Here is an 18,388-nt window from a genome sequence, read left to right on the forward strand (position 1 = left end):
TTTAATTTTTTATCCTCACCCGAGGACATTATTTTTTTGTTCAGATAGAGTGGGAGGGAGAGAGAGGAAGAGAGGGAGAGAGAGAGAAACATCGACGTGAAAGGGACACATCGAGTGGCTGCCATCCCCACAACCCAACCAGGGCTGGAGACATACTGCAACCGAGGTACATGCCCTTAGCGGGCACCAAACCTGGGACTCTCTGGTCTGCAGGCCGATGCTCTAACCGCTGAGCCAAACTGGCCAGGGCTTCTTTATTGATTTTAGAGAGAGGAAGGGAGAGGGAGAGATAAAAACATCAATGAGAACATCAATTGGCTGCCTCCTGCATGCCCCCCATTGGGGATTTGGCCCACAACCTGGGCATGTGCCCTGATGGAATTGAACTGGAGACTTCTTGGTGCATGGGTTGATGTTCAGTCACTGAGCCACAGTGGCCAGGCCTGATCACTTTCATATCAATGTTTCTCCTCTCCCCACCTGCCCCTCTTTAAAATCAGTAAACACATCTTCCTGTGAGGATTTTAAAAAGAGCCAACACAACGATAGCCTTCTGGTGTGAATGAATCAAAATCATACCCTTTTTTTTTCTTGTCAGATAGGCAAAAATGTTTTTTGGTATGTCACAGAATGAAAAAGATTAAAAATCACTGCTCTAGGATATTGTTTTGCTTCTTACTAGAGTAAAGAGGTGAACTAGACTTGGCTCCATCTTTTTGGTTTTTCTTATTTCCAAAGTAATAAACTTCAATTTCTTTTTAAAACATGTTTTTACTGATTCTGAGAGAGGAAGGGAGAGAGAATAATTGATTGGCTGCCTCCTGCATGCCACACACCCACTAGGGATTGAATCAGCCAGCCCAGGCATGTGCCCTGACCAGAAATTGAAACTGTGACCTCTTGGTGCACAGGATGACATTCAACAACTAAGCCACACCAGCCAGGCTAAACTGCAATTCTTTTTTTATTTTAACTTTTTTTGTGGTACGGGCCACTAGCAGGAACCAAACCAGGACTCTATGGTCTGCAGGCCGACACTCAACCGCTGAGCCAAACTGGCCAGGGCTAAACTGCAGTTCTTCAGCCTCTTATTTCTTCCTCTCAGCTTACAAAACAATGTTTAAAACTTCTATCACTTGAAAATGGCTGTTACTGCCCTGGCCTGTTTTTCTCAGTGGTTAGAGCGTTGGCCTGCAGACCAGAGAGACCCAGGTTCGGTGCCTGCGTACATTGGTTGCAGTTTGTCCCCGGCCCCAGTTGGGGTAGTGTGGATTGCAACCACTCGATGTGTCTCTCTCACATCGCTGTTTCTCTCTCTCTCTCTCCCTCTTCCTTTCTCTCTAAAATCAATAAAGGAGCCCTGGCTGGTTTGGCTCAATGGTTGGAGCATTGGCCTGTGGACCAGAGAGTCCCGGGTTTGGTTCCCACTAGGGGCACATACCAAAAATAAATAAATATTAAATAAATAAAATCAATAAAGGAAAAAAACATTTTTTAAAAAAATGGCCGTTACCTTTCCTGTGCACTTAAACTAAATTTGTTGCAATCTATGGTGATTCAATTTTTTTTAATTGATTTTACAGAGGAAGGGAGAAACATTGATTTGTTGTCCACTTATTCAGACATTCATTGTTTGATTCTTGTATGTTTCCTGATCGGAATATCAAACTCAAAACCTAACCAACTGAGCTACCTGGCCAGGGTGTGATTCGATTTCTAATTCTAATCCCTATAATATAAAGCTTTTTTTTTTTTTTTTATCCTCACCCGAGGACATTTTTCCACTCTTTGTTCAGATAGAGTGGGGAGAGATAGAAACATCGACGTGAAAGGGACACATTGAATGGTTGCCACCTACACGACCCAACCAGGGCCGGGGACAAACTGCAACTGAGGTACATGCCCTTAGCGGAAACCGAACCCGGGTCTTTCTGGACCACAGGCCGATGCTCTACCGCTGAGCCAAACCGGCCAGGGTGAAACTTATTATTATTATTTTTTTTAATCCTCACCCGAGGACATTTTTCCATTTTTTTTTGTTCAGATAGAGCGGGAGGGAGGGAGAGAGAGGAAGAGAGAGAGAAACATCGATGTGAAGGGACACATCGAGTGGCTGCCACCCGCACGACCAACCAGGGCTGGGGACAAACTGCAACCGAGGTACGTGCCCTTAGCGGGAACCGAACCCGGGTCTCTCTGTACCGCAGGCTGACGCTCCAACCACTGAGCTAAACCAGCCAGGGCCATTTTTTTCTTTTTAATATGAAATATTTCTTTGGATTCCCAATGACTTGTTGTTGTTGTTGTTAATCCTCACCAGAGAATATTTTTCCATTGATTTTTAGATAGAGATAGAGTCGAAGAAAGGAAGGGAGGGAGAGAAAGAGAGAGAAACATTGATGTGAGAGAGACACATTGACTAGTTGCCTCCTGCAGGACTCCGACCAGCGCCAGGGATCAAACCTGCAACCCAGGTACATGCCCTTGACTGGAAATCAAACCCACGACCCTTTGGTCCACAGGCCAACACTCCAACTGCAACCCTGATCAGGTCCCATTGCTGAAAGTCCAAATAAAACAGGAGGTGTATTATTATTTTATTATTATCCTCACCCAAGGATATTTTTTTCATTGCTTTTTAGAGAGAGTGGTAGGGAGGGAGGGAAGGAGTGGGAGAGAGATACTGATTGTTGCTTCCTGAACATGTCTCAACTAGGGCTGGGGATTGAATCTGCAACCCAGGTACACTTGACCAGGAATCAAACCCCTGATCCTTCTGTGCACTGCAACACTCTAACCCCACTGAACCACACTGGCCAGGGCAGGAGGTGTATTATGAACTTTCCTAGCATCCCACTGTTCTGTCTACACTGAACTACAGTGGAACCTCTGTTCTTGAACTTGATTCATTCTGGAAGACTGTTCAAGAAGCAATTTGTTTGAAAACCAAGTCATTTTTTCCTATTAGAAATAATGTAAATTGAATTAATCTGTTCCAGACCCCTAAATGATTCCCTTTTAACCTTTCTCAATTGCCTGTGATTGTTGTTTCATGAGCACTTAAATGCCCTTAGCACTCTCTCTCTTTTTTAAATAGAGAGTAGAAGGGATAGAGAGAAAGAGAGATCAATGTGTGAGAAACAGATTGATTGCTTGCCTCCTGCACATGCTAACTGTCAATTTTGCCACGTCACATTTGGTAACCAGATCAAACACCTGAACACCTCTATCATACTTGGCAATAATTTCTTTTTTAAAGCTCTATCATTGCCCTGGCCAGTTTGGCTCAGCAGTTAGAGCGTCGGCCTGCAGTTCAGAGAGACGCGGGTTCAGTTCCCACTAAGGGCACGTACCTCAGTTGCAGTTTGTCCCTGGCGTTGGTTGGGTTGTGCGGGTGGCAGCCACTCGATGTATCCCTTTCACGTCGATGTTTCTCTTTCTCTCTCTCTCTCCCTCCCACCCTCCCTCCCACTCTATCTGAACAAAAAATGGAAAAATGTCCTTGGGTGAGGATAAAAAATAAAATAAAGCTCTATCACTGTTCTCACAACTTGCCTTTACACCAACCTCCATAGGAACCATTGTGACTTACTATTTAACAATAATAAGCAGCAACAAAAGCAAAAAAATCATGAAAATATTCACAGCACAAATTCCTGAGATGTTAATAACTCAAGGTTTAGTGGTAAACTGACTCAGACTCGCACATTCTCTCCTTTGTCACCTGAGAGACCTGTGACTGATCCTATAGGTATTAGCATGAAAAAGTTGTGAGGTTGAGAACTGAAGATTTGTTCGACAAAAGAGACATTTTTTCTATGAACAACTTGGTCGAGAACTGAATTGTTCAAGATGGGAGATGTTTGAGAACCAAGGTTTGACTCTAATTCCTATGTCCCCAGCTTGTCTTACATGATTTCTGCAGGTGCCATGTCTGGTATATACCAGTAGGCACTCACACACTTGTGTGAATGAGCTGAAGGTTGGATTAGATATTTGTAGCTAACCACTCCCACCCACTATGGTTGTACTGTTCCTACTGGTCCCTCATCTATTTTTTTTTTTTAATCCTCTCCCGAGGACATTTTTTGATATTTTGTTCAGATAGAGTGGGAGGGAGAGAGAGAGAGAGAGAGAGACATCGACATGAAAGGGACACATCAAGTGGTTGCCACCCACACGACGCAACCAGGGCCGGGGACAAACTGCAACCGAGGTACATGCCCTTAGCGGGAACTGAACCCGGGTCTCTCCGGACTGCAGGTCGACGCTTTAACTGCTGAGCCAAACCGGCCAGGGCTGGTCCCTCATCTAGAAGTGCATGAATTCTTACCAATTTTTAAAATTTTTTAATTTTGCCATGGACAACTTTGGCAGTCTGGTGAAGTCTATGGATCTCTTCTTGGAATGTTTTTAAGTGCAAAAATTACATAAGAATAAAGGAAACCAATTGTATCAAAAGTTAACCAAAATAGAAAAAACCTAATTTGTGACAAATATACAGTTAGCAAAAGGTTTTTGTTTTGTTATTTTGGTACGTGCCCCTAGCGGAAACCAAACCCGGGACTCTCTAGTTTGCAGGCCCACGCTCCAACTGCTGAGCCAAACCAGCCAGGGCGCAAAATGTTAAAAACTCTAATTTGTGCCCAGGCTGGTTTGGCTCAGTGGTTGGAGTGTTGGCCCACGGACCAATGAGTCACAGGTTTGATTCCAGTCAAGGGCATGTATCTCAGTTACAGTTCGTTCCCGGCCCTGGTCTGGTTGTGCAGGAGGCAACCAGTCAATGTGGCTCTATGACATTGATGTTTCTGTCTCCGTCTCTCTCTCCCTCCCACTCTATCTGAAGATAAATAGAAAACTATCCTCGGGTAAGGAATTTAAAAAAGCCCTAATTTGTGATATAGTAATACATGTGTGCTTTAGTAACAACAAAAGTCTAGCTTTAGGTCTGAAAAGTAACTGTAATTTTGAAAAATATTTTGAGATGTAACAACTGGAACGTGAAAATGTCTGGATTCCATTGGTAATAAAGTCACATACTGTTGATAGTGCTGTGATTTGTTGTCTGTATTCATAATCAATGAGTTGATTAGAATCAATTCTAGATTTAAAAACTGCTCTAATAGAGCACAGACTGGAGTAGAGCACTTTCTAGTAGTGGCACCTTGAATACTTCAATTCCTCAATTCTGAAAGGGAAAAAACATCTGCCCTTTTGAGTTATGAGAAAAAAAATGCATATAAATATACTTAGGATATTTATTGACCGGTACCTATCAAATGCTCATATAAACAAACCTTTCTCCCATTAGGAGATGTACTAGGGTTCAGCCTAATTCATTCCCAATATTAAGAGAAGTACTGTTTCCTTTGAGGAGTGGGCAAGTGGAAACCTATAAGGAGGATGTTTCTCTGGCTTTCTTAACATATCTTCATAACTGTTCCCATCCCACCCAAACTTGGAATCATTATGAAACTGGATGATGGCTAGGATTTGGGGAAGCTAAGTCTTGTTTCTAGGGTTCGCTATTTGCCCTTTGCTTTATGCAAAAAGATCTGCTAAATACTTTTGAGGAAAATGAAAACATTTATCAAGAGGTTTAAAATGGAAAGTAGTACCCAGGTTGCAGGTTTGATCCACAGCCCTGGTCAGGGTGTGAGTAGGGGGCAACCAACTGATACGGCTCTCTCACATCAATGCCCCCCACCCATCTCCCTCTCTAAAAATCAATGAAAAAATATCCTTGGGTGAGGATTAAAAAAAAAAAGAAAGAAAGAAAGAAAAAAAGGAAAGTAGTACACTTATGAAGCCGACAGATTTGTTAAACTGACATGACTATTCTTAATTATATGTTACATATCACATCTAGCTAGTAACAAAAAAGCTATCTGGCCCTGGCTGGTATGACTCAGCGGTTAGAGCATCAGCCCTCAGACCTGAAGGGTTGCAAGTTCCATCCCCAGCCACAGCTGGAGTCGTTCAGGAGGCAACCAATTGATGTGTCTCTCTCACATCAATGTTTCTCTCTCTCCTCTTCTACTCTATCTAAAAATCAATGGAAAAATATCCTCGGGAGAGGATTAACAACAACAACAAAAAGCTATCTGAAGATTGTGTCTTTGGTGGGCTTAGAAAACTGATCCACACCCCAGCTACATTTGAGTAATCATGGTCAAGTGGCTGAATGTTTTCCATTAACCGAAATTGTAACACATTGTTTTCTTTCCTTGTCTAGGTGAAAAGTAGGAGCCCTCATTGCTCACCTGCACCAGACTTCTTAATAGCTCTCACTAGCACAGCCTCACTTTGACTGGTGAGCACACAGGAAATATTGACGAAAACAGGTGATGTCATCTGCTGAAGGGAAGTGAAGTTGACTACTCTTATAAGGTAGATAGCAAGGCCAGGTGTGAGGGAAGAGTGAGTATGGCCAGAGACCAGTAGAACTGGGGAGCTGGGAAAAACCTTGGAGAAAAGATAAAATGTCACTGTTTCAAAGAATAGTCAGTTTCATACATTCGAAACTTAAACATACATAGTTAAGAAACCTGGATTTCTAGTTCTAGCTAACTGACAATGAGTCATTTATTTTTTCACTCTTAGATGTGTTGAATAAGGGGAAAACGTGATCTATGAGAATAAAATAGGCTTCAAAAAAGTTTTAAACTAGAATTCTAAAGATTGTTTTTAATTAAGATAGCATTGGTGTTATCTTCCAGCTAATGACCTAGATTTTGGACTCTGGTAAAAAAGGACCGATTTTCTTCATCCTGTTTAAGAATTTCCTATGGTGAGTTTTAGCTAATCACAAAAATCTTTTTCAAAACTCTGATCTGTTCTGTTTTGGGTCACTTCTCAACATACCTCTAGCTTCTGAAGAACTTTGTCCACTCCCAGTATTCTTAGCTCCCCAATGTCTTGTTTGTGGCTAAGAACCAATTCTGACTGATTGATGTAAAAGGCTGGGATGAAAGGAATGAGGATTCTTTGCATTCCATTCTTGCTCTGTTCACTGCGGAGTGTGGCCCACCCATAGACTGAGGTGTCAGCCATGCTGAGGGCCTGGAGCAGCTCCTCTGACTGGGGTTGAACCTTGATTAGGCAGACATAAACCCCTGAAGAAAAGAGGAAACATGAGCAGGAATGTTCAGAGGCTCCACTGAACCAAATGAATTAGGATAGGAAGTAAAAATGGTGACATGTAAATTAAAAACAAAAAGTGAACTAAGTTTTGGAATTCAGTACTATCACACTATGGGCCACCCAAAGAAAACAGTTCCAGGGGATCCACAACTGAACTTGCTGCTTAAATAGTACATTAACATGTCTGGGAGTATTAAATAATACAGTGCAAACAGAAATTACAGGGATATCGAATGAAGTAGTCAGTTGGTAAGATGAGGAGAGGGTTTGTGAAAGAAAGGCAATCTTTGGGTGTGGTTTAATCACTTCTCTATCAAACCACCACTTGACGGTTTTATTTCTGTCAATAGTATTTTTCTAGTTACCTATGCTAAAACCTCAGCTGTCTTTTGACAACCTTTATTTCATTCTTATATCCAATCATTCTTCAAATCTTGCTAACTCATACTTTGAAATGCCTCTGACGTCTGTCTCTCCTGTTAGTATTTCTTTGTTACTCAAGTTTAGACACTTAGCAGTTGATGTTTGGATAATTGCAATGGCCCCACTTACTTGTCTCCTTGACTCCCATTATTCATTATGTCTTGTCCATTCTACATACTTCCAGTAAATACTTTAAAACTACTTTCATCCTATTTTTGTAAACTTCTCCGGGGCTCTCTATATTGCCTGAAATTTCCTGTTTTCATCACAGCTAGCTCACTCTTAGTCATCTTTTAAAATGTCATTTACTCTGTAAAACCTGACTTTAACACCCATGTTTGATGTAGATACTCCTTTCTGCTGCCCTAGTGCCCCATGTGTATCTTTATTCTATAACTAATCACCCTGGATAGTACTCGTAAGAGTGAAAATCCTTGTCTTACTCCTCTTTGTACCTCCAGTGCGTGTCCTGGTACTAGGCATTCTATTAGGTGCTCAACATTTTGCTGAGTGAACCTTCCTTCACTAGTTGCTCATTACCATTCATATTGCCTGGCCTTGGAGTAGAAATTCTCCCATGATGTAGCACTATCTTATTTACATTTGACATGAATCTTCTCCTTTTAGATCAGTTGATTTATATAAAGTCATCCTAATGCTATGCCTAGTTCTACTTTCTGCTTGTTAATGGTATTCTGCTTGAAATATGTTTGAATTTTACATTCAAACACTATGCTACTTACTGGGGATAAAAGATGAATGAGATGTAAACCAAGCCCTCACAGAGATAACAGGGACTAACAAAGAAAACAGTAAATTATAAAAGCATTTTCTATTGTGTTATAAACAACAAAAAGGTGTTATAGAGATACATTTAACAAGTTTGAATGGATTGAACAAAAATGCTGATTGAGCAAGAGTCCATAGTTATATAACAAATGAAACTGGGTAGTATAAATGTAATCCGATAAGAAAGTGACAATTGCACAAATATGAAAACAAGGGGGAAACCGGATTCAACTGGTGGAACCCACCTTTCTTCATGTTGAAATCTGAATGCACATGAAAGACTTTACTTGCTAGAATGTCTAGCAAAGTATTACTGAACTGTATATGGCACAGTATGAGGGTTTCTGGAAGAAGTATTGTTGTAATGGCCAAGGCTTGACTTGGGGTGCAGGATCCTAATAAGCAGAAAACAGGTAAATAGTTTTATTAAAAATACAAATTTGTAAAAGGGGAGGCCATTATATAGAAGCAGTTTGGTATATATATAAAAAAAGTGGGGGGTGATGGTGTGTATCAGTTCTGCTGTTGCTATAGCTGTCTACTTGGCAGCTTTTGTTGGCTCCTGCTACAATTAGGTGGAAGAATAGTAAAAGTTCCTTGCCTCTGCTAGCCTGTGAATGATTATAGTAGGGCTTCCATTATCAATATGACAGGTGGTGTCCCCTTTCAAAGGTGTTTGGAATTTGTCAGTGGGAATAAGACAGATTACAGGGAAATTGAACAGCTATTAGAAATACAGCACTGCAGCTGGGAAGTAGCTTTTTTAAGTCTGGAAGGTTTCTTTTCCACAACTGTTGAAATATAACTCGAGTCAAAAATCTCTAGAACTTCATTACAAGTGATGACTTAAACAGGAGCCACAAACCCAGAAAGAAACGGGCTGGCACCATGGTTGGGTCAGCTGCAATGGATAGCATTCTACCTAAATAGAAACTGGTGTCCTGTTAAGATTCTTCACCTGCACAGTTCTGTGTTTGTATGTATGTATGTATGCATGTATTTATTTATCCCAAATGCTTTCTCTGAGTCTCTTTTTTCCTATTTAAAATTATTTATGTATTTATTTTTTATAAAATGTATTAGGATGGCATTGGTTAGTAAGATCATATAGGTGTCAAGTGTACATTTCTATGATACATGATCTGTATATTATATTGTGTGCCCACTACCCAAAGTCAAATCATCTTCCTTTACCATATATTTGGCCCTTTACCCTTTACTACTCCTCACCCCCTTTCCTCTGGCAAGCACTGTTGTCTGTGTTTGAGTTTCAGTTTTATATCCCACATATGAGCGAAATCATATGGTTCTTATTTTTTTCTGACTTATTTCGCTTAGCATAATATTCTCAAGGTCCATCCATGTTGTTACAAATGGCAGTACTGCATCTTTTCTTATGGCTGAATAGTATTCCATAGTATATATGTAGCACATCTTTTTTTTTTTACAATTTAATTACAAATTGGATGCAGAATATGCCATTCTTTCACTGGAGCTCCAAATTTCCTGTTTTTTTTTTTTCTTTATCCTCACCTGAGGACATTTCTGCATTTATCTTAAGATGAAGTGGGAGGGAGAGAGGGAGGAAGAGAGAGAGAGAGACATCAACGTGAGAGAGACACATCGACTGGTTGCCACCCACACGACCCCAACTAGGGCCAGGGTCAAATTGCAACCAAGGTATGTGCTTTTAGTGGGAACTGAACCCAGAAGTCTCTGGTCCACAGGCTGACGCTCTAACCGCTGAGCAAAACTGGCCAGGGCTGTACCACATCTTTTTTTTTTTTTTTTTAATGTTTTTTATTGATTTTAGAGAGAGAAGAAGGGAGAGGGAGAGAGAGAAACATCAATGAGAGAGAGCAACATCTATTGGCTGCCTCCTGCATGCCCCCTACTGGGAATTGAGCCTGCAACCCAGGCATGTGCCTTGATTAGGAATCAAACCAGTGACCTCTCAGTGCATGGGAAGAGGCTCAACCACTGAGTTACACTGGCCAGGGCTTATCTACCACTTTTGCCACTAACTGGTTGTTACGTTGTATAAGTTACTTGCTCTTAGACTCAGTTTTCTCATCTTTATTTTATTTATTTTCTTATTCCTCACCTGAGGATATTTTTCTATTTATCATCAAATAGACTGGGAGGGAAGGAGAAAGAGAAAGACAGAGAGAAATATCGATGTGATAGAGCCACATACACTGGTTGCGTCCCAGGCGATTAGAGCGTTGGCCTGCAGACCAAAGAGTCTTAGGTTTGATTCTGGTCAAGGGCATGTACCTTGGTTGCGGTTTGGTTTCTGGCCCTGATCGGGGGTTTGCGGGAGGCAACCAATTGATGTGTCTATCTCACATTGATGTTTCTCTCTCTCTCTCCCTCCCACTCTGTCTAAAGATAAATTGAAAGATATCTTCGGGTGAGAATTAAAAAAAAGAGCCCAGCCAGTGTGGCTCAGTGGTTGAGCATCAACCCATGCACCAAAAGGTCGCCGGTTCAATTCCCAGTCAGGACAAATGCCCACGTTGTGGGCCTAATCCCCTGTGGGGTGCATGCAGGAGGTGGCCAGTTGATGTTCTCTCTCATTGATGTTTCTATCTCTCTCTCCCTCTCCTTTCCTCTCTCTCTAAAATCAATAAAGAAAAAAAAATTAGAAAAAAAAAAAAGAAAGAAAGAAAATCAGCCATGTTTGGAGATCCCTTATCTAGGCCACCTCCTGTTCTCAGGCAGGGTTATATAACTAGAAAGACAATAGGGACTAGGTTGAGCATATATAAAATCCCTAATCCAGTCATAATTTCTGAGGTCTCATACCTCTCAATGATTTATTTGTTAAGGTGGAGTCAATTTTGAAATTAAAGGAAATTTGTATTGCTGATCCAAAGGGGTAAATAAATTGCAGGAAGATGAGAAAGTTGGGAACAATCACCCAAACCTAAAAAGAGATTCCTGACCTTTAAGATTGACACCATTTCTGCCAGTGGTGATGAAGAACTTGAACACAGTTGAATTGGGGGCATTGGTGAGATAAGTCTTGAGGTCGTAACTGAGTGTTAATCTTGATGATGCATTGACAACCACCTGTCAAGAAACCAAAGGAAAATCTGTACCTAAGTTCTTAGAGAATCTGGTTCCCTCCTTCTCCACCTCTCATTACTTATTTAACCAAAAGCATCTGTTTCACACAAACTGCCCTTCTAGTGATCATATAGTTCACAAAATCTTATGGGAATAAAACATTTTTTTTATTTAAAAATTTTTTTTCCTTTATTGATTTTAGAGAGAGAGGAAGGGAGAGGGAGAGAGAGAGATAGAAACATCGATGAGATAGGATATCGACTGGTTGCCTCCTGCATGCCCCCCACAGGGGATTTGGGTCACAATTTGGGCATGTGCCCTGACAGGGAATCGAACCAGCGACCTCTTGGTGCATGGGTCAATGCTCAACCACTGAGCCACACTGGCCAGGTTAAAACACTTTTTTTCTGAAAGGAGGTCTTTGTCCATTATTCTTTCTGATATATCTTCCTTTTGTATGACTCCCTATTAAAATGCCTTTGAAGACAACTGTAACTTTAGAAAGTTTTCTCTCTCTTTAGTTGCACATAATCTCAACCTTTTCTGAAATTTCAGAGTACTTTGACTTTTCTCAATACACTTGTAATGTTCTGCTTTATATTGTAGGTATTTTTACACTTGTTAAAATCCCTCCTGTTAGGCTCTAAGTTCTTTAGCTTAGAACCCTAATTGATCCCTGTGCATCCTGTACTATGCCTTGTATATAAAGCTAGTGCTTAATGGTTACAGAGAGAGAAGATGATGATAATGATCTTCTTTCCCCCCTCCAAATATCTTCAATTTAAATGCAATATACTGTCCAGTCTCAGTCCTACCACAGTTTTTTTATTTTATTTTAATATTCAAGGACCTTAAAACCAAGATAGTTACATTAAGAGCTCAGTAAGATAAGGAGTTTTATCTTTCTTATCTTTGTATTTCTAGAGTCTAGCACAATTGCTGGCATATAGCAGGCCTCAACGAGTGAGTGTCTGCTAGTTAGTGAATAATTAAGTGAGGATTTTACAAAGTACACAAACTGGAATATAAATGATCTTTTGACTACTCTGTAGCTTCTGACACCATAACCATTCCTGCTCTTGCATTTTGTGACACTCATTTCTCCTTGCTCCTAGTACCTAGACCCTTCTCAATCTCTTTTTCCAGTTGTCCTCTCAGGTGATCTCTGTCCTCAACCCTCTTATCTGCTCTTGATACAAGTTCTCTTTTTGGAAGTTATCCACTTTTCCTCTCTTTACCCTGATTTATTTGTTGGTCTTCAAACACAACATATACTTTTATTTGCCTTTTCAGTCTAATCTATGCTCTTAGTCTACAATGCCTTCTCCCTTTTTTCCTGCCAAACAAATTCCTCATTCTCAAGACTCAGTTTAAGTGTTACCTCTGAAAAATTTAGTCTTAACATCTAGGCAGAATTAGTGACTTTCTTCTTTATTCTAAGAGAATTTCTGACATACTGCTAATAAAGCAATGATCAATTATGTTTTAATTATTTATGCTACCTATATGTAATTATTTATGTCACCACTAGACTGTGAACTCCTTAAAAGAACACACCAGCTCGGCTGATGTGGCTCAATGATTGAGCGTCGACCCATGCACTAGGAGGTCGCCAGTTCAATGCACCATCAGGGCCCATGCCCAGGTTGTGGACCCGGTCCCTGGTGGGGGGCATGCAGGAGGTGGCCAATCAATGTTCTCTCATCGATGTTTCTAGCTCTCCTTCTCCCTTCCTCTCTCTCTAAAATCAATAAATATATATATATATAAAAAAAAGAAATCACTTATTAGGCAATTTATTCATCTATAAAATTGGACAATACTTTGCGTATTGTGCAGAATAAAAATGATAATTGGCCCTGCCCAATTTGGCTCAGTGGTTTGAAGGTTGACCTGAGGACTGAAGGGTCTTGGGTTCGATTCCAGTCAGGGTACTTACCTTGGTTGCAGGTTTGATCTCTGGCCCTGGTCAGGGTCATGTGGGAGGCAACCAATTGATGTGTCTCTCTCTCACATCAATGTTTTTCTCTTTCTCCCTCTTCCTCCCTCCCTCCCTTCCTTCCACTCTCTCTAAAATATCAATGGAAAAATATCCTCAGGTGAGGATCAACAACAACAAAATAAATAAATAAATAAATAAATAAATAAATAAATAAATAAATAAGAAATAATTTACAGGGTAGAGTAAGTGAAGCCAAGAATGAAACCATAGATTTGGAATATAAGGTAGCAAAAACACCCAATCAGAACAGCAAAAAAAAAAAAAAAGAATCCAAAAAAATGAGGACAGTGTAAGGAGCCTCTGGGACAACTTCAAGCGTGCCAACATTCACATCATGGGGGTGCTGGAAGGAGAAGAGAGAGAGCAAGAAACTGAAAACCTATTTGAAAAAAAAAAGACAAACTTCCCCTACTTGTTGAAGGAAACACAGAAAGTCCCAAACAAGATGAACCCAAAGAGGCCCACACCAAGACACATCATAATTAAAATGCAAAAAGTTAGCCCTGGCTTGTTTTGCTCAGCGGTTAGAGCATCATCCCATGATCCAGAGAGACCCGGGTTTGGTTCCCGCTAACGGCATGCGCCTCAGTTGCAGTTTGTCCCCGACCCCTGTTGGGGTCATGTGGGTGGCAACCAGTTGATGTGTCTCTCACATTGATGTTTCTTACTCTCTTCCTCCATCTCTCCCTCCGCTCTATCTGAAGATAAATGCAAAAATGTCCTCAGCTGAGGATAAAAAATAAATTAATAAAATAAAATGCAAAAGCCCTGGCCAGTTTGGCTTAGCAGTTAGAGTGTCGGCCTATGGTCCAGAGAGACCCGGGTTCGGTTCCTGCGAAGGGCACGTACCTTGGTTGCAGCTTGTTCCCGGCCCTGGTTGGGTCATGTGGGTGGCAGCCACTCAATGAGTTCCTTTCACATTGATGTTTCTCTCTCTCTCTTCCTCCCTCTCTCCCTCCCACTCTATCTGAACAAAAAATGGAAAAATGTCCTCGGGTGAGGATAAAAAAATAATAAAAATAAATAAAATAAAATAATACAATACAATACAATAAAATGCAAAAAGTTAAAGTCAAAGAAGGAATCTTAAAAGCAGCAAGAGAAAAGCAGTTAGTTACCTATAAGGGTGCTCCCATAAGACTGTCAGCTGATATCTCAAAGGAAACTTTGCACACCAGAAGAAAGTGGCAAGAAATATTCAAAGTGATGAAATGCAAGGACCTACAACCAAGATTACTCTATCCTGCAAAGCAATCATTTAGAATTGATGACCATATAAAGTTTCCCAGACAAGAAAAAGCTAAAGGAGTTAATCACCATTGAACCAGTATTATATGAAAGGCTGAAGGGTCTTCTTGAAGAAGAAGATAAAAAATATGATCAATAAAATGGCAGTACATATCTATCAACATTTGAATCAATAAACAAAATGAATAAGCAGAGCAGAAACAGACTCATAGATATAGAGAACTTAAAAAAATTTTTTTTTCTTTATTGATTTTTAGAAAGAGGAAGGGAGAGGGAAAGAAAGATGAAAACATTGGTAAGAGAGAATATTGAATGGCCACCTGCATGCCCTGCCATTGGGGATTTAGCCCACAACCTGGGCATGTGCCCTGATCAGGAATCAAACTGGCGACCTCTTGGTGCATGAGTCGACATCAACCACTGAGCCACACTGGCCAGGCTCTCAGGCCGCTTTTCCAATCTCTCTCTCTCTTTTTTTAAAAAATATGTTTTATTGATTTTTTAGAGAGAGAGGAAGGGAGAGAAAGACAGAAACATCGATGTGAGAGAGATAAACATCAATGTGGCTGCCTTCTGCATGCCCCCCACTGGGGATCTAGCCCACAACCCGCGTGTGCCCTGACTGGGAATCAAACCTGGACCTCTAGGTCCATGGGACAATGCTCAATCCACTGAGCCACACTAGCCAGGCTCTTTTCCAATTCTCCAGTCAAACTTTTACTCCCATCACTTCCACTGAAACTGCTCATCAGTCTCCAGTTTTTATATTGTAAAAACCGTCAGTTATGTCTCAGTTTTCAGCTTACTTAACCTATTCATAGCATTTGACATGATTGATCACTCCTCCCCTCTTGAAATAACTTTCTTCACTTGACTTCCAGGACACCAAATCTCTGGGTTTTCTTCCCATTTCACTTGTCATTTCTTTTTTTCTTTTTTTTATCCTCACCCAAGGACATTTTTTTTGTTTTGTTTTTTGTTCAGATAGAGTGGGAGGGAGAGAGAGGAAGAGAGAGAGAAAAACATCGATGTGAAAGGGACACGTTGAGTGGTTGCCACCCGCATGTCCCAACCAGGGCCGGGGACAAACTACAACCGAGGTACATGCCCTTAGCGGGAACCGAACCCAAGTCTCTCTGGACCGCAGGCCAACACTCTAACCGCTGAGCCAAACCAGCCAGGGCTATTTCTTATAAGTCTCTTATTGGTTCCTCTTCTTCTCTCAGAGCTCTTAATATTGAAGTATACCCAGAGCTTGTCCTTGTACCTTTACGCTGTTTATACCCATTCTGTTGGTGATCTAATGGCTTTAAATATCATCTCTAAGCCAATGACTCCCAGGCTTTTATATCCAGCTACCTCATATCCAACTTTACATGTCCAAAACGGACTGATCTTTTCTCCAGAGTTATTCCACTCACAGTTTCCCTATTTCAATTGATGGCAACTTTGACCTTTTAGTTGTTCAATCAAAAAGCTTAAGTCATTCTTTTTTTCCTAAAGAATAGTTTGATTTTTAGAGAGAAAGGAAGGGAGAAGAGAGAAACACTGATGTGAAAGCCCAACATTGATAGGTTGCCTGCTGCATACCGGCTACCAGGGATCAAGCCCACAACCCAGGCATGTGCCCAGACCAGGAATCAAACCAGCAACGTTTTGGTGTTCAGGAACATGCTCCAACCAACTGAGCCATACCAGCCAGGACCTTAAGTCATTCTTGACAGTCTCACACTCTAAATGCAATCTGTCAGAAAATTCTATTGGCTCTATCTATAATATATAATTAGAATCTGATCAACTTCTTATTACCTCCTCTATTACTACCCTGATCCACCATCATCTCTCACCTGGGTTACTGCAATAACAGTCTCCCGACTGGTCTCTCAGCTTCTACCCTAGCCCCTCCAGTTTAGTACCAACCAGTAGTCACAGTGATATTTGATTTTTTTAAAAAACTTTATTATTTTTTAAATCCTCACCTAAAGACATTTTTCTATTTATCATCAGATAGAGTGGGAAGGAGGGAGAGAGAAGGAGAGAGCAAGAGAGAGAGAGAAACATCAATGCGAGAGAGATACATCAACTGGTTGCCTCCCGCATGACCCCAACCAGGGCCATGGACTAACCACAACCGAGGTATGTGCCCTTGACCGAAATCAAACCCTCAGTTCACTGGTCCAGTAGCTCCAGCCACTAAGCAAAACTGGCCAGAGCCACAGTGATTTTGTTTTTTTTGGATTAAAAACAATTTTTCTTTCCTTTATTGATTTTCGAGAGAGAGGATGTAAGAGGGAGAGATAGAAACATTGATAAGAGAGAACATCGACTGGCCACCTCCTGCATGCCCCCCACTGGGGATCAGGCCCACAACCTAGGCATGTGTTCTGATCAGGAATCAAACCAGTGACCTCTTGGTGCATAGGTTGATGCTCAACCACTGAGCCACACCGGCTAGACCCACAGTGATATTTTATTTAACTTTTTTTTTTCTTTATTGATTTGAGAGAGGGAGGGAGAGAGAGAGAGATAGAAACATTGATGAGAGAGAACATTGATTGGCCACCTCCTGTATGCCTCCCACTGGGGAACAGGCTCACAACCTGGGCATGTGCCCTGACCTCTTGGTGCATGGGTCGACACTCAACCACTGAGTCACACCAGCTGGGCCATAGTGATATTTTAAAATATAAGTCAGACTAGGCATTCTTCTGGTTAAGAATTCCAGTACTGCCCTGGCCAGTTTGGCTCAGCGGTTAGAGCGTCGGCCTGCGATCCGGAGAGACCCGGGTTCGGTTCCCGCTAAGGGCACGTACTTCGGTTGCGGTTTGTCCCCGGCCCTGGTTGGTCGTGCGGGTGGCAGCCACTCGGTGTGTCCCTTCACATCGATGTTTCTCTCTCTCTCCCTTCCTCTCTCTCCCTCCCACTCTATCTGTACAAAAAATGGAAAAATATCCTCGGGTGAGGATAAAAAAAAAAAAGAAAAAAAAAAAAAAAAGAATTCCAGTACTGTTTCCCTTTATGTTTCAATAAAGCTTTTTGGCTTTTTTTATATTTGATATGTGAGTGTATTTCTTTTCTATATGCACATTACTATATACAGAAATAGTTGCCCTTGTCTCTCTCTCTCTTTTTTTCCTTATCCTGAGGATATATTTCCATCTTTTGTTCAGATAGAGTGGGAGGGAGAGAGAGGAAGAGAGAGAAAGAGAGAGAAATAATCGATGTGAAAGGGACATATTAAGCGGCTACCTTCCGCACAACCCAATCGGGGCCGGGGACAAACTGCAGCCGTGGTACGTGCCCTTAGCAGAACCTGAACCCTGGGTCTCTCTGGACCACAGGCTGACGCTCTAACCACTGAGCCTTGCTTTAATCCTGGTACTGTTAGGTTTACCTCTCGGTATGTTTTCACCAGTCCTGGGATGTCATGAAAGATTGTTGCTATTCCTGGACTCCTGGCCACTCCTACCCCAGTGACAATGTCTATTTGTAGAATACTGTCAGTGGAAATCATCCAAATCCCAGGTTCACCTAGGAAAAGACAAGAGAAAGCACTTGGCTGCACCCTTTTGATATAAATTGATGGTCATTTTAACCTTACTTAGACTCCAGATCAGTAGACCATTCAAGCACAGAGATCTCTCTCCCCAGGAGGAACACCCGGCTTTGAGGATAACTTTGTTTTCTCAATGGCAGGTTCCCCTTCATATA

The 18,388-nt window shown here is 41.3% G+C and overlaps 1 protein-coding gene across 1 annotated transcript in view; it reads right to left on the bottom strand.

Moving 5' to 3' along the window:
- The window catches only part of NUP210L (nucleoporin 210 like), a 103,107-nt gene that overhangs the window by 1,550 nt on the left and 83,169 nt on the right, over positions 1 to 18,388 (bottom strand). The window contains exons 33-37 of the mRNA XM_036272454.1: positions 18,072 to 18,208; positions 11,304 to 11,430; positions 8,601 to 8,750; positions 6,865 to 7,115; positions 6,264 to 6,465 (exon numbers count right to left, since the gene is read on the bottom strand). Of these exons, the coding sequence (XP_036128347.1) occupies positions 6,264 to 6,465; positions 6,865 to 7,115; positions 8,601 to 8,750; positions 11,304 to 11,430; positions 18,072 to 18,208 (867 nt within the window). The remainder of the gene's footprint in view (positions 1 to 6,263; positions 6,466 to 6,864; positions 7,116 to 8,600; positions 8,751 to 11,303; positions 11,431 to 18,071; positions 18,209 to 18,388) is intronic.

This window comes from Molossus molossus, unplaced genomic scaffold (assembly GCF_014108415.1).
Source record: "Molossus molossus isolate mMolMol1 unplaced genomic scaffold, mMolMol1.p scaffold_m16_p_20, whole genome shotgun sequence".
NCBI classification, from domain to species: domain Eukaryota; kingdom Metazoa; phylum Chordata; class Mammalia; order Chiroptera; family Molossidae; genus Molossus; species Molossus molossus.